The following is a 16914-nucleotide window of genomic DNA, read 5'->3' on the forward strand; positions in this document are numbered from 1 at the left end:
AACTTGCAACATAAAATATTTTACTAATAATGACTTCCTCCTCTCTTTTCAAATATGAAGATTACTACACGCACTATTCTTCTCTCTCAACTCAATTCTCCCTTTGAATTCCTCACAACAATAATCTAGGTCTCTAATCTCTATAATAGAGAAACCCAAAAAGAAATTTTTTAGTGGCCAATGATTAAATTTCCTTAGAGACCAAAACTTGCCCAAAAAGAAATTTCCTTAGAGGCCAAGACTTGCCTTACAGGAAATTACCATAGTACCATACATAATACGACTCAAAAAAGAAAACCTAATTATTGAGAGAATTTGAGACACCAATCCTAGCAGTATCATCTTTGACTAAAACCTTTAGACCCTCAATTTTGATGCACTTGATAATGATACAATCTCTATCTATCTATCTATCTATCTATCTATCTATCTATCTATCTATCCTCTCCCTTAACAAGTTTGTATGTTTCCTTCTTGTTGCCCTTTATACCTAGATTATAGTAAATATCATCCAACACTCTACACATAGCTCCTCTCACAACTATTTAACCTATTATCTATACATATCTGTATTTTGCAAAAGTTTCTCCATTTCTAAATTTTGGCCAAAATTTACAATACTCACGTTTTGTTTTATGATTATCCCCAATGTCCTTGTTCATCGATCGTATGGGTTGGAAAATCTGTTGCAAAAAGAGGATGAGACAGTCAGCTAAGGCTTTTGTGTCTGATCTAGCAATTATGGAATTTCTATTCTGTAATACTTTCAGCCATCTTATTTAACAATGATTTAGTTTCACATTCTAAATTCCATGTCATTTCTTTTAATATCCTATTCGCTTCATTGATATTCCTTTAATACACGGGCAAGACCTTCAACCAATGTAGTGATGTCAAACTCTCGTCTAGAGTGCTATTACAATCTTTGCAGGTACTTTTCTACTTAGAAAAGTATATGATTTTATCCTATGTATTATTTCATATACTCCAAGATTTTTTCCCACATGACCAGTAAAGTCTCACCTAATAAATAATTTCTCTCTTTCAAGTATTTTATGAATTAATTCATCTATATGTTCCCAAAATTCTGATTTAATATACTCATAAAAAAAATTGTGCTTCAATATTTTTTACAAATATCATTATATTCTTGTTTTAATAATTCTAACATTGTCTTTTAAATTCTTATCTAGAACTATCCCTAAACCATTTTCTCTATCTTTTCCAATGCAATAAAGTTTATATCATGTATTTTCAATTCTCTTTCTCTCATACCTACTTAGTCTTGCGTAAACAAGCTACATGAACTTTCTTCTAGTGGTAGCGTCGACTAACTTCATCCCTTTACCTGTCAATGTTCCTCTAATCCAAGGTTTTCAATCTAAGCCTACAATCTTAGACTAACTTCTTTACCGTTCTTGTTCAAGAAAATAAAGGTAATCAACATACAAGGATTGAATTAAGACAGATTATTCCTCACAAATAAAATAAATAAGGGAACAACATAACTCATAGAACAATTATTAACAAATGATATGATTAAAAAAAGAAAAATAAAAAAAAATAATATGCCAGCAGAGAATGAATTTGTGCTGTAAACCTATTCTTGACTCAGCTATTTAGTTTTGATTATAGAAAAAGAAAAAAAAAAATTGCAAGAAAAACAGAGCACAAAGGCAAACACATTGAGCAGAATGAGTTAATGAGTAACATACAAGAAATGATTGACCATCTCCCACCACCGAACTGGTGGCATCCAGTGAGGAAAAAACAATCAAATCAAGAGGTTCAGTTTTCACCACTTTGTCTCCTTTATTATTATCGTTTATAGCCGAACTTGAACCTTGCCCGCACTCATTGATGACCTTTGGTTGCCTTCTTGTATTTCATTCAAGTATTTGATACTGAGATGGAAAACCTAAGGTGTGCTAAACAAAATAAAAGAAGTAAAAGCAAAATAATACCATGTCTCGTCTCCTCATGACTGCACATTTCTCTCTCTTTTTCAACCACTTGCATCCGTTCACCTGTTTAATATAGCTATTAATTCGTATTTATTGGATAAAGATCAAATACAATATTTATGAAATAAAATTTGAAGCTTTTGAAACAACAGAATCCTGCTCCAACAAACCACCATGCAAATTGGTAACAAGGACGGAACACAAACCAAATTGACAATTCTGCATTGCAATAGAGACTGGAAGGTCACAGAACTCTGAAGATCCAGTATATTTCTGCAGGACACTCGGACTACCTTCCTTCTGAAACACTCCATGACTGCCTGCTAATGGTTCAGCATTTTTAATGTGAGGGAAAATATATATATATCTATATATAATGATGATACAGGAAATGATAAAACAAAAAATATATATATGTACATAGGACTTCTAAGATCACACATAATTAATAAAGTAACTAACTTGATCGTGCAACTCTCTTTTTCTTTGCATTCTGGCATTCTTTTATAACCATATTCGATATCTCAGCATGGCTGTTTCTATTTCTTGCAGCTTCTGCAGCAGATGTGTCCAGGAGATGCCCAGAGGTATTTCCACTGCCAGAATCTTTTCTAGACATGAATATCATTTTATCCATTCTCACAGAATCATCATTTTCTTGAATTCATTGCAAAGTGAGATGTTTCAGAGCCTTCCAACTGCTTCAGCCGCACCATTATCAATTGCTTCAGCCGCCGGACCATTACGTCCATGGCTCTTTTCAGAGAACACTGGTTTCTGACACCCAGTTTTCCCAAATATTTGAACAACAAAATGGGATCCTTCGATGTAATTAAATACTAAGAAATCCCCAACTTCCAGATCATGGTCCAATGAGAAACCATGCCATCCCTTCTGAGGCAATGGAGCCATTAATCTTGGATACTGTTATTTAACATTGATGCAGTCAACAGAAAAACCCAACTAAACAAGCGCAACTGTGTTGAAGGAAAAGAATATACTTTTAGTCCAAATAAAAAAGGGTTAAATACACTGACCGTGACCACCCTAATAACACATGGATGAAACTTTTTAAAAAAATTTGCACCATGTTCCCCTCAACTTTGGCTCATTATTACAAATACCTCCCCCTGTCCAAAACATTGCATAGTCTGACCAAAATGCCCATCCCTTCATCTGAAATGACTTTATTACCATATATATAATTGTTCTTGGTAAGCCATGCACCTAAACCCGATTTGAACAAGAACAATGAATTACTGAACTGAAGTGAACAAGATATATAAACCCATATTTACATACACAGTTAGACAATTTTTTTCCTAGGCCACACAGTCAGATCATCTTCATTGTTGTCACTTGGAAAAGGATCTCACGTGCATACCTTGCCATTGCTCTGATTTCCCGAACTTTATTATAGAAATTCATAGATTTTGTAGCCCAAGTACTAGAATATACACATGATGCCAATTTATCATCTAATTTCATTACCCAAAAACTTCATTCTTTGAAACATGCAACCCCCACTCTCTATTTCTCTAGCTAAAATTTTTGCATGAGAGATCTCTGATTTCACTTCTGTTAAGTCCTCAAATTCACTCTGGTTATACAACGAATGCTCAATTCCACTTCTCAAGATTTCTTCCTCATTAACAACAGCCTTTTTGACATTACCATCTGAATCAAAATTTACTAAATATAGGTCAAAACCCAATGCCACAATACTCTAAATCCTTCTCATACTGATCAACCCAACCTTCAAATTTGTTCCATAGAACAGATTCACCCAAATTTTATAATTTCAATTCATTCATGGAATCAGACTCAGCTACATCTTGAACAACCCCATAATTAGAACTAAAATTATTAAGTTTTACACAATCAATATCTGAGTTATATTGAAAATTTTTGACATGACCTTTCAAAAAAACAAAAAAAAAAAAAAGAAGAAAACTCTAGACATTATTAAAACTATGAACTGGGTTTCGAAAATCAAAACTTGGACCATGAATTACCGGAATGTGATGCACCTGTTGTTAACTTGTTGTTCAGTCAGCGTTATTCCGAGCGAGTTTCTACTATTCGTGGGTCGGCCGAAATGAGCTGTAATTCAGAAATTTCTCATTGGAGGGACGGACAAAGATGTTGAGTATGGTGGGATGAGGTGGAAAGGAGAGAGAGGGAGTGGAGAGAGGAGAGAGAGATGGTTGGGTTAAATTATGAACTGGGATTTGAAAATCAGAATTGGTTGGTCAGAAAACTCATCTTGAGGATAAATTGGGCGATGGTGGATAGTGACAAATATCCAATATTAGCGGCTCCATTGTGTTCCAGCAGGGATGGCATGCTTTCTCATTGGATCATGATCGGGAAGTTGGAGGTTTCTTAGTATTCAATTACATCAGGATCCCATTTTGTTGTTCAAACCTAAGAAAAAATGGGAGTCGGAAACTAGTTTTCTTTGAGGAGAGAAAGAAGAGAGAGATGGTTGTGGTGGTGGCGACGGCAGGAGGAGGTTGAAATCGTTGGGGGTAGAGTGTGAACAGAAAACCAAGTGTTGCTTTTATAAGTGTGGACAAAGTTGCCACTACACGATGTATAAAAGCTAAAATCACCCAAAAAGTTAACATCATTAAGCCACTATTCATTAGAGGGGAGGTAATTGCAAGATTTTTCAAAAGTTTCATCCACGTGTAATTGGAAAAACCTCACAGAAGGTTACTGTATTTAACCCATAAAATAATTAATAATCAATCCACTTAGCTTCTCAGATAAACAAGTCCTTAGTTTTAACTGGAATAAAACTCCGTGTCAAACAAATGTAGTAACATCTTTATAAATTGCAACTTCACAGACTGAATGGGCATTCATTTGATTTCCACTATTTCATTTGGCTAGTGTAATTTGACTTTGCTAATAATTAGTGATCAATTATTCGTAAATCACAACCAGAAAACTCCTCTACTATCACAGTACATTTGATTTCTACTATTTCAATTATTCGTATATGGTAACCAGAAAACTCCCACAGAGTTCATAGGACCCATCTATCTACTATGAAAAGACAGAGAAAACACAACATATGCATGGCACACCAAGAATCTTTGACAGAAAGAAAGTTCAAGCCAGTTCAGAACTGTTTCCTCCCCCCTCTCGTCCTCAACTATTTCCTTCTTTCAATAATATATTCAAAACTTGCATAAAAAAGGTTGAAAAATAAATTTAACTGGATACAATACCAACGTTAGATTCTGTTTAGTAATTCAAAGTGTTCATCGCAACATGCTTTACTTAATGGCACGCAACATCCAGTAGTTAATAGTATCTCGATACCACAAATTCAAACTTGTCCAACCACAATTGTTGATACAACAAATTCACATAATATGATGCAGCAAAACCAGTTGTGGTCTCAATCTTACAACAAGATTGTTCACTGTGCCACAGATTTTAGCAGACAACAAATCAAGCTAAATAATGATCAAATCCAATACTGATTTCCATGCGCAAATAAGCATGTGCAACACACAAAATACCATCTTTCCTATAAAAATGGCAATTATGAAAGGCAGACCCACCATTTAACGAAAAATAAAACAAATTCAAAATTAAACATTGAAAGGCATTAGATTATGCAATAAATAGTAAAATAAAAATCAATACCAAAGGTCAAAAGTAGACAAACATGTACTTTGAGATATAAATTTAACAAGCAAAAAACATAATAAAAAGAGACTGTTAAAAGAAGTGTAAGATCAAACAAATAGTGGATATGTACAGAGAAAGTAGAAATTGGTGAATCAATGTGTAATAAGTAAGAGGAAAAAAATAACAGAGAAGCAACATTAAAATCATATAAAGCAACACATTAATTAAATTAACTAAGAGAGAGAGAGAGAGAGAGAGAGAGAGAGAGAGAGAAAAAAAGATGTGAAGTTATAATATAGTTGTTATGAAAAAAAAAAATCGAATAGGAGTTTTGAGAACAAAAGAGAAAATTAATGACAAGAAAATTAAAATGGCATACACACAAACGAGATAAGGATTTACGTGGTTCGACTATGCCTACGTCCACGGGGAGAAGACAGAACAATATTTCACTACAGAAATAAAGAGATACAATGCTTAAGTGGCTCACACCCAAAACTCTCTCACACTTTCACTTTCTATATTGAGTAAACACTTTCAATTGTTGGATGATTGAACTATAGAGATCAAGGCTATTTATAGCCAAAATGTCATCACTGTTCTTGGACTTAGTGACCACGCATGCATAGGCTGGACTTGGAGACCAAGAAAAAAGCTTGTTGAACACATATACTTGGAGGCCAAGAAGATGATGTCGTGGGTGATGAGACTTGATGATGACATGGGTGAGCAAATTACATGGTGAGTTGGCAGAAATTGAGCCACATATTTCAGCAATAGCTTTAGAAAAATCATCGCCAATCATGAGTTTAATAAATGAGGTAATGGTGGGTGACAGGCCCTTCTTCTTCCCATGAATCAATAGACAATTATGGGTGCACTCTGCACATGCTTCTACGTTGCAATCCATCTTGTCTCTGTAGCAAACCCTTGCAAATTTTAAACATATTTTGTGTGGAACAAAATTGATGAAAAGAAAAGAAGGCAAATAAACAAAATCTGACTTATAAGACTGTTGATATCTATATTTCGAGTCCACATGGTAAACGCCACATCATCAGCAATGGCTCACACAGCTTGGTCAAAACGGTCAACGAGCTACACCACATCAGTAGCGATGGCCCACATAATCTAGTCAACGGTCAAAGTTGTCATGGCATCAACATGCTTTGAATAGAAGAACGAAGACCTAAGTTGGGAGCAGGACTCAGGATTCCTTGGGATCTGAGGAGGTTTTGGTTTGGTGGCTGTGTCCAGGGTTCGCCGAGTCGACACTCGGCCTGACTTGCAGAGAGAGATACCATTTTGACTCCCGAGCATTTGACACCATCTTATTTAACATGGCTTTATAATTATTTGAGATATTAATCTCTTTTAAATATTTTGTCAATGGACCCACATGTGATGTCATCAATGACATCACCTACCCTTACTTGGCCTATAAAAGGAAATGACTTAAGGCCAAGAAAAGGGGGCAGACAAAAAAGGAAGGAAAATTCCTCCTAGACCGAGAGCTCTAAGCTCTCTCTCTCTCTCTCTCTCTCTCTCTCTCTCAGAATGGGTTCTCTACACAACCCCTAAAGGATGGATCAAGGAGTCAATGGTGTTCACACATATACACTGCCATCTCTCTCTCTCTTTCTTGTTTGCCTGGGCTTCCAGCTCTCTCAATCCACCTTGGATTCCATCATGTTGCAATATTTACCTCACCATTTGTTACTTTGTGATGATCTGAAACCCACCTGAAAATCAAGTACCTACATTTGGCGACTTCACTGGGGAGGTATTTTTGTATAAATCGTGAGAAGAGCTCTTTGTGGATATGGAAGAGCTCAGAAGCCCTCTATAGATATGCTATTTTGTACTACAAATTTGCAGTCACCGACATGGAAAACTCCTCTACAGACACACTACTGCTTTAAACCGGTGATATCTTCCCCAACTCGTTTACTTATTTCTTTGCCCTGCTTTCAAATCAACGTGATTAATTACCTGCTTGCTCTCTGTTGATGTGGTCTCCAAAGAGTAACTTTACCAACTGATTTTCTTTTGCATCATTTATTTCGTTTTGCCTTAGTCAAATCATTTACATTTGCTCGCTCTGCATATAAATCAATGGCCGAACTCAGCTGTTCAATCATTCGCTTATATATGTTCTACACAGACTCATTCGTTCTTCTTGCTTATCTGCTTGAAAAAATGTGTGCATATATATATATATATATATATATATATATATATATATATATTATTTATTTATTGCTTCCTTCATTTTGACAAGACATTTCACATTTGCTCATACTTCAAGGAAAAAAATTTTAATCTTAATTTCCTTTGCCAGATAGTATATTTACATATCCCAACTGATTTTGTCTTATGACATACCTGGCACCTTTACTACTATCTCACAACTGTCATCTTCCAATTCTTATCATCCTGCTCATATTTATCTCAAATTAAAATATACCAATATATATATATATATATATGTATATATATATTTCACGAATTTATTTATCCATTTTTTTTGCTTTTACATCAACGAGATTAGATCCTGCAACTCACAGCAATCTGTAATTTCTCAAACTCTGTTTCCTATTTACTTTTTTTTCTCTCCCTAGATTATCTTTTGTAAATACATACAGGCATGCATATATCTATATATATTGACGATCTGAAAACAATGCTCGTATGCACCTGGCACCACTCGTTTCCTGTACGCCCACCTGCACACTTCTTTACCAATAGTTGGCTCCCTACAACTTTTCTCATAAAACAAATATTTACGGTCACATAAAACAAAATTCTTAGTTGGATCCCCACAACTTTTCTCTTTGACAGTACAATAAAGCCTAAAAATTAGGCAATAAAGCATACAAAGTAAAAAGATATTTTGATACTACATTTTTACACATTTATTGAGAATATATATATATATATATATAGCGTTAGTTGGCATCCTTATCCATTTAATGGATATCTCATTGAACTGTTATATTCTCACATTTCAAACTGCTCTAAGGACCTAGCCAAACGACGAAACTCGTCAAATTCATGCAACTGTCTCGACGACGACACCCACTTGTCGATTTTAGACCACCAGTTTGGTCATGACCAGTGATTTTCATAACCAACCTTGCACATGCCTCTTTCCTCCACTGGTGCTTCTTCGCACTTAACATCCAATTGTTTTGGATAACCAGAAATCCCACTGGCCATTACATAGTCAAAGTATTTTACACACATATATTTGCAATTGCTGCACATGCCAACATTTTTATTTGCAATGGTTGACGACCCCTCAATTTTATCAACCAATGGATTCATGACCTGTCCGTCGATTGCGTGCTCGCCGTTCTTGTCGACATTGATCCATTGATTTTTGACGATGAGGCTGCAGTTTTCTTTTTGCTGTGTTGATGGACCCTTTGATTTCACAACCCCCACCCGTCGATTACCTGCACCTTTTTCATGCCAACAATCGTCTCGACACCAACCCGTCGATACCCACCCGTTGATGACATACCATGCCAGTTTTAATCGACAAGGATCATCGATTTCATGCACTCAGCGAGTTCATGCAACTGTCAATCTCACTGTTCTATTCAGCCTTCTTTGCTGCCACTTGTTTGGTGGTTTGTCCTTAAAGCTGAGCCCATCGACGACCCACCTCTCGTCGATTTTGTGCACCCGTCGACGACCCACCTCTCGTTGATCTTGTGCACATTCGCACCTCTTCGATTGTCCATGGCTCGCAGCCTTCGATTGTCCATTTGCGCTCTTGGGTTTGTGGATTTCTTAACAGCCTGCCAGTCTCAAACCTATTAACCCAACTCATCGATTTTCATGACAATTGTCTCAACACCCATCTATTGATGTTATCAACATTATTGACAAAAACTCGTCCCTTTATGCAGTCGATTTTCATGCACCCATTTTCATGCCGTCGTAATACACTCGTCGATTCCAACTCACTCGATTTTATGCAAAACAATACCGTCGATCTTACACAAAATAGTTTGTCCAAACACCCGTCGATTCCATGCCTCCGTTTTTATCGATGACACTCGTCGATCTCCAGCGCCAACCAATCCATTTCGTTCAAACCATTTGGTTTGACAAACACGCTCCCTAATTTTGCCAGCAAAGCCAATCGATTCCAAGCTACCTAATCGACGACAAGGCCCCATCAATCTTGGGCAATCAAATAATGATGAACTTTCGATTTTGCGGCCACAACTCAGATGATCAGTCCACCTTGTCGATGACCTCCATCCCATCGATGACCCGTCGATTTTTTGGGACTTCAGACTTGTCAACGACGCCGTTGAGTTTTGGCTACCCCTTGTTAACAACTGAGCCCGCCGATTTTGGGCCACCAGACTTGCCCCATTTTTGTAGACCCTTTCTGGCTACCTTGTCGATAACCCACCCATCGCTGTCATGGAGACATTTTCCAAATCGCCAACGCCGATCGATTTCCAACAAAACGTTTCTTCCAAACGCCGACAACATTCGATGTCGTGCAACACAAGTTTTACGACAAAGCTCGTCGATCTCCTGCAAGTCGTTCAAACTGTTTTCCAAACGATGACAACCTATCGATTTCATCGAACCTACCATGCTCGCCGATCGGGTAGCTGAACCGTACGACGGGATTGGATATATAGGTTTCGCTGTTCGTCGTCACCATCCGACCGTCCTTCATCGTTCGTTGTCACCGATAGACGGCTCCTCGATCGCCGTTCACAGTCACCGACACTGTTGCTCGTTGTTCACCGTTCGCTTTCTTCACTGCCACTTGTTCGCCGGTTGTCCTTGAAGCTGAGCCCGTCGACATCTAGTCGATTTTATGCTATCACACTTCGATTTTGCGCAACTGGCTAGCGGCGCCGAAGCCCGTCGATGGCGAGGCCCGTTGATTTCACGCCAGCGACGCTTAATTCCCATCGATTTCATCCCACTCACCTCAGCCCGTCGATTTCAGCCTCTGTCGATGACTTCCACGGATCATTGCCGACAAAGTCCCGTCGATTTCACCTTTCGATTCTTCGATACCTCCCGACAACATAGCCCATCGATCTCCGGCAACAACCAGTATAGTCGATGCCCAGTTTGGTCGATGACCCAGCGACCCTTGTCAGCAACCATTCGATTGACGGGCTCCCACCTTCATCGACGAGCACTCCCGTAGCTCTTATCGATGACACCATCTCAATTGCCGGTCCATTTCGTGCCAACTGTTCACGATGAGGCCCGTCGATTTTTCTATCTATATATAGAGAGAGACACAGACACGATGTTTATATAATGTATATCTTCTCCCATGTACCTACCAAGTAGTAGCTGCCAAAACACTCTTTGTTTTAGTTACTAATACAAAAAGGTGTATGCTTTTTGCTTACAAGTGACACATGTGACGTGCTCACAGTTTGTTTCCTTAACTGCCTCGACGGTGATATATTTAGTCTCACAAAATGCTTCAAGGCCTCACACTTGGTGAAACAACTTTTGCATCCTTAATTAAAATCCAAAAAAAAAAAAAAAAAAAAACTTTTGCATCCTTAATCATTTCAACTAATGATATAGTTTAAGTATTTTGATTTTTTTTTTTTTTTTTTTTTTTCTCTCTCTCTCAATTTGTAATCTTACAAGCACTCCCTTTTATTTAATGCTTATTACATCATATATCTTTATCATTCAACATCATATGTGGACAAAAACATATCTCTTTAACTTTCCAAATTTCAAATGATCAAGTGTGTCTTTGACTCTACATTTACCAGAACATTTGTGCAAGTCCCATTCGAGGACTGCCTTTCAAAATGTTCACCTTCTTTGTGGGGTCACTACTACATTACATATACGTGTTCTAATATTGCCTCTATCAACATAAACTGCTACTAATATCGTCACTCAAACAACTCATAGCATTGAATACACATGGTACAGTTAAATCACTCAATTTACAACTTTATATTAACTCTTCTTTTATGACTTTATAAAGTTTTAGCATTATATTATATTTGGTTCATTTGATGGATACACATTGACTTACCATACTTGCAGATCATCGAGAGCCCCTAGGCCTCGAATGCTCTAAAACTAAAGAAAATCTATCGACGAGCCCAACGCCTCGATCCGACTCACTTTGGACATCGAGCGCCCAACGCCTCTATCCCAACGCCATGATTAGTCAATCGAAGGACCCAGAGCCTCAATCTGACTTGGACATCGAGCGTCCAAAGCCTCTGTCCTAATGCCTTGTTTAGTCAATCGACGGACCCAGAGTCTCGATCTGACTTGGACATCGAGCGCCCAGAGCCTCTATCCCAACGCCTTGTTTAGTCAATCGACGGACCCAGAGCCTCGATCTGACTTGGACATCGAGCGCCCAGAGCCTCTGTCCCAACACCATAATTAGTCAATCGACGGACCCAGAGCCTCGATCTAACTTGGACATCGAGCGCCCAGAGCCTCTATCCCAACGCCACGATTTGTCAATCGACGAACCCAGAGCCTCGATTTGACTTGGACATCGAGCGCCCAGAGCCTCTGTCCCAACGCCTTGTTTAGTCAATCGACTGACCCAGAGCCTCGATCTGACTTAGACATCAAGGCAGAGCCTCTGTCCCAATGTCTTGTTTAGTCAATCGACGGACCCAGAGCCTCGATTTGACTTGGACATCGAGCGCCCAAAACCTCTGTCCCAACGCCTTGATTAGTCAATCGACAGACCCAGAGCCTCGATCTGACTTGGACATCGAGCACCCAAAGCCTCTGTCCCAACGCCTTGTTTAGTCAATCGACGGAACCAGAGCCTCAATCTGACTTGGACACCGAGCGCCCACAGCCTCTGTTCCAACGCTACGATTTGTCAATCGACGAACCCAGAGCCTCGATCTGACTTGGACATCGAGGGGCCAGAACCTCTATCCCAACGCCATGATTAGTCAATCGACAGACCTAGAGCCTCGATCTGACTTGGACATCGAGAGCCCAGAGCCTCTGTCCCAACGTCTTGTTTAGTCAATCGACGGACCCAGAGCCTCGATCTGACTTGGACATCGAGTGCCCAGAGCCTCTGTCCCAACGCCTTGATTAGTCAATTGACGGACCCAGAGCCTCGATCTGACTTGGACATCGAGCGCCCATAGCCTCTGTCCCAACGCCTTGTTTAGTCAATCGACGGACCCAGAGCCTAGATTTGACTTGGACATCGAGCGCCCAGAGCCTCTGTCCCAACGCCACGATTTGTCAGTCTACGGACCCAAAGTCACAATTTTATTTTTTCCTTTAGGAATCTCGAAAGATTTCTCATTTTCTTTTACGATTACAACACATCATTCTATGCCCGACTAACCTTCTACTTTCTACGAAGCTCACTCGCGCGGGGGGACTACCATACTGTTAGTAGCTGTATATTTGCGGTCCACATAATAGCAACATATCATCCACGGATGGCCATAACCTCGACATAGAATCAAGCCCGAAATCATCGAGCAACCCAGAGCCTTGAATGAACTATCATAAAAGTTAATCAAGTGACCTAGGGTATCAATCAGACTTCACCATTCGAAGTCCATCGAGCAACCCAGTCCCGAGCTGTCACTAGCCGATCGACGGACTCCTCCTCAATCCGACTTCCATCGAACGACCAGAACCTTAGACTTTAAATAAATCAAGTCCATTGAGCAACATAGTCCTGAACTGTCACTAGTCGATCGACGGACTCCTCCTCGATCCGACTTCCATAGAGCGACCCAGAGCCTCAGACTTAACTCAAGTCCATCAAGCGACCCAGTCCCAAACTATCACTAGTCGATCGACGGACTCCTCCTCGATCCGACTCCTATCGAGCGACTCAGAACACTTACCCAAGATGAAATGCCTCATCTGAGGACACACCTTACTGCTTAAAACTTTTTCTCATAAATTTTTTCTTCTTTCTAAGAATCTCAAAATATTCTCCCTTTGTTTATATAATGAACATCATTTTATGTACGACTAACCTTTACCTTTCTACGAAGCTCACTCGCGCAGGGGGGCTAATGTTGATACCTATATTTCGAGTCCACATGGTAAACGCCACATCATCAACAATGGCTCACACAGCTTGGTCAAAACGGTCAACGAGCTACGCCACATCAGTAACGATGGCCCACATAACCTAGTCAACGGTCAAAGTTGCCACGGCATCAACATGCTTTGAATAGAAGAACGAAGACCTGAGTTGGGAGCATGACTCAAAATTCCTTGGGATCTGAGGAGGTTTTGGTTTGGTGGCTGAAATCCAGGGTTCGCCGAGTCAACATTCGACCTGACTTGCAGAGAAAGATACCATTTTGACTCCCGAGCATTTTACTCCATCTTATTTAAAATGGCTTTATAATTATTTGAGAAATTAATCTCTTTTAATTATTTTGTCAATGGACCCACATGTGATGTCATCAATGACATCACCCACCCTCACTTGGCCTATAAAAGGAAATGACCTAAGGCCAAGAAAAGGGGGTAGACCAAAAAGGAAGGAAAATTCCTCCTAAACCGAGAGCTCTAAGCTCTCTCTCTCTCTCTCTCTCTCTCTCAGAATGGGTTCTCTACACAACCCCTAAAGGATGGATCAAGGAGTCAATGGTGTTCACACATATACACTGCCATCTCTCTCTCTCTCTCTTGTTTACCTGGGCTTCCACCTCTCTCAATCCATCTTGGATTCCATCATGTTGCAAGATTTACCTCACCATTTGTTACTTTGTGATGATCTGGAACCCACCTGAAAATCAAGTACCTATAGAGACAACAATAGAAAATATACAAACAAGTATTAACATGCCTAATGTATGAAATATATGGCAAAGATGGGTCAGTTATTTCTCAACATATGAAATGATGTGCCTCCCATTATTCTTTTTTGGCTTTTGTGCAGTTGTTTCGGGATGCCCTCTTGAGGGCTCTTTCAATGATATATACTAATAATTATAAATTTAAAAAAAATGAAAAAGTGCCTCCCATCGCCTCAAGACACTTAAACATGAAAGCGCGCCACCAAGTTTTTAGCTCAAATTGTACCTCCTCATCCACCCATATTGGTGATTTAACTGGAGTCCCCTTTGGTCTCTGCTGCATCGTGTGCTTTTGCATGCTACACTTATATATATATATATATATATATATATATATATATAATCCCTTGAAAGCTTGTTTGTGAACCCATCATAACAAAAGGAAAATTGGCTCACTTGGAGGAAAAATCTATCCCAATTCTCAAAGTTAACAAATTAATTGAGAAAACTATTTTTCATACATACGTTAATAGCATGAAAACTCGGATGTTTTGGGTTCGATTCCCACAAAACACAAAAGTATCCGATTTAAATGACATGTGTGGTTTGTCAGTGATTGCACATATCCGGAGTTTACAACCCATCCAAGAGTCTAAAGTGGCTAATGGGCGAGTTGATTCTTTGTTACACAAATAAAATAAAATAAATAGACATGCACACTGATATATATGTGAAAAACAAAATTTAACAGTCTCTATTTACAATGTAGGAACTGACAGGGCAAGAACTGGAAATCGACAACACAAAAAGTTTGATCATTCAAGATTACAGGCATAATGCGCATGCACATCTATGATCCCAATCAAGGTCACTAGAACCCTAATTAGATAATTAAGTTTTAAGATGACTCTAATAAAAAGCAAATGCATAACACACGTGTATATATGAAGAAAAAGGAAGAGTTAAGTGCGAGAAAGAGCTCACCTTTGACGATTGAGTACTGAGAACCTTTGCAAGCCCTCTCTGTGTGTACTGTGTGTGTAGGTTTTTCCCTCTTCGTTGAATACCTCTCTCTCGAGAACAAATTAAGCTCTCTGTTTCTCTCTCTCTCTCTCTCTCTCTCTCTATATCGAGGGAAGCAGTCTTTCTGTGTCATTGCGTCATCGGAGTCTCGGAGTGGTACGTACCAACCAAGACTCCCTTTTCAGATTTTGGCGATATGCTTTGTAAATTTAGGTATACGACGTCGTTCTCATTGGGCTTATAGAATAAGGCCCAATTAGAAATTAAACCAGAGTGCTCGCCACTGCTGGTGGCCCAATTACAAGGAACAAATTTTGGCCGAGTCCCTCTCCATTCTAGTTTTAAAAATTACAAATCAAAATCCTTTTTTCAAATGTTTTATTCAAATATTTTAAAACTTATATTTTGGAATATCAATCAAATAAACATGCTTTCTAAATTTTACATAATTCTCCCAATAATAAAGATAATTTTGTATTTAATATAAGATTTAAGATTATATTTTTTTTTGGATGTAAAAAAAGAAAAAAAAAAAAATGATAAGGATTTAACTACCATGGACATTATTGTAGTTCGAATTCATGAGAGCTTAACACTGACATTTTACATAAATATAGGATTCAATCGCATCAGCTAATAAAAAAAAAAAATTATAAAAAAATTATTTCAAGCCTTTTCGTTAGTAAATGTGAACATTTTCATTACAAAATGATATGATACACCATCGTTTGTAGATTTGTATTATAATTAGGTGTGAGATTCTTAATATATATTCCACTTGTATAATGTACACGGTGTTGTTTATTGGACATGTTTTCCATTAAATCCATATTCAACCAAAAAGGAAAAAAATGGTGTGAAACTCTATTTTAATTGTTCAAATTTATTTTAATAATGTATTTTGTGCTTTCATAACTGAAACCACCGCATTGAACAGATAGAGTATTTTTAAGATGATTCACTATTAGCATTTGAATTGATTCCAAGTTGAAATTCATCTCAAAAATTGGTAAGATCGCACTCAAACTCATAAATTAATCTCGAGCCATTATTTTAATATTCTATTATATCTTACACTTTTTATGCTTTTAAAAATATAGAAGTTCGATTTTTGACTAATTGATATAATAATTGTTGAACCAAGGATTTTAGAAATTTAGATTAATTTTTACATGTGTCTACTTGCAGTTCTTTTATTTTATTTTTTATTCATCTTTTTTGAACTGGGAGTGGTATTGAATGTCTTAGAGCAATCAATAATCTAGGACTTACAAGGAATAACTACCCAAACATTTCATAAAATGCCCTAAGGCGATTCGAACTCCCGACATCCTCGCATTGAAGTGAAGATCTTTGCACCAGGGAATTGAGCCTGTTCTGTGTAGAAATCCAGAGAGAGAGTATTAAGGGCCGAGCTGTGGGAGGAAGAAAGAGTTTAAAGCACTTGTCTCCTCCTCTGGTACGTAAATTCTCGGAATTCAATTTGGTTTTCT

General features: G+C 38.3%; 1 protein-coding gene across 3 annotated transcripts; it reads right to left on the reverse strand.

Annotated features, from left to right (window-relative positions):
* Positions 1 to 1408: 1408 nt before the first annotated feature.
* Positions 1409 to 15544, reverse strand: LOC132303833 (uncharacterized). 3 transcript variants are annotated; one of them, XR_009481359.1, is made up of 3 exons: positions 15383 to 15544; positions 2171 to 2284; positions 1409 to 2027 (listed from the first exon to the last, which is right to left on the reverse strand). XR_009481359.1 is itself a non-coding variant. In XM_059801267.1 (3 exons), exons 1-3 carry the CDS (start codon positions 2599 to 2601, stop codon positions 1891 to 1893), a joined length of 426 nt encoding a protein of 141 aa, XP_059657250.1. In that variant the 5' UTR covers positions 2602 to 3199; the 3' UTR covers positions 1409 to 1890. The 3 variants fall into 3 exon arrangements, 2 of the variants coding, with proteins under 2 accessions (XP_059657250.1, XP_059657249.1); XM_059801267.1 differs by lacking the exon at positions 15383 to 15544 and adding an exon at positions 2427 to 3199; XM_059801266.1 differs by lacking the exon at positions 15383 to 15544 and adding an exon at positions 2427 to 3199 and having other exon boundaries at positions 2171 to 2287.
* Between the last annotated feature and the right edge of the window lie 1370 nt (positions 15545 to 16914).

Source organism: Cornus florida, unplaced genomic scaffold, assembly GCF_030987335.1.
Source record: "Cornus florida cultivar Cherokee Brave unplaced genomic scaffold, ASM3098733v1 CherokeeBrave_3.0.0_Hap2_Chr04, whole genome shotgun sequence".
Taxonomy (NCBI): domain Eukaryota; kingdom Viridiplantae; phylum Streptophyta; class Magnoliopsida; order Cornales; family Cornaceae; genus Cornus; species Cornus florida.

What these genes read in the sequence shown, in the direction of transcription:
- LOC132303833 (XM_059801266.1), bottom strand. Translation starts at nt 2,601, where the DNA reads ATGGATAAAATGATATTCATGTCTAGAAAAGATTCTGGCAGTGGAAAT. An exon ending in AAAGAGAGTTGCACGATCAA is followed by an intron (nt 2,288 to 2,426) that starts GTTAGTTACTTT and finishes CTGAACCATTAG; the next exon opens with CAGGCAGTCATGGAGTGTTT. An exon ending in AATGCAGAATTGTCAATTTG is followed by an intron (nt 2,028 to 2,170) that starts GTTTGTGTTCCG and finishes TATATTAAACAG; the next exon opens with GTGAACGGATGCAAGTGGTT.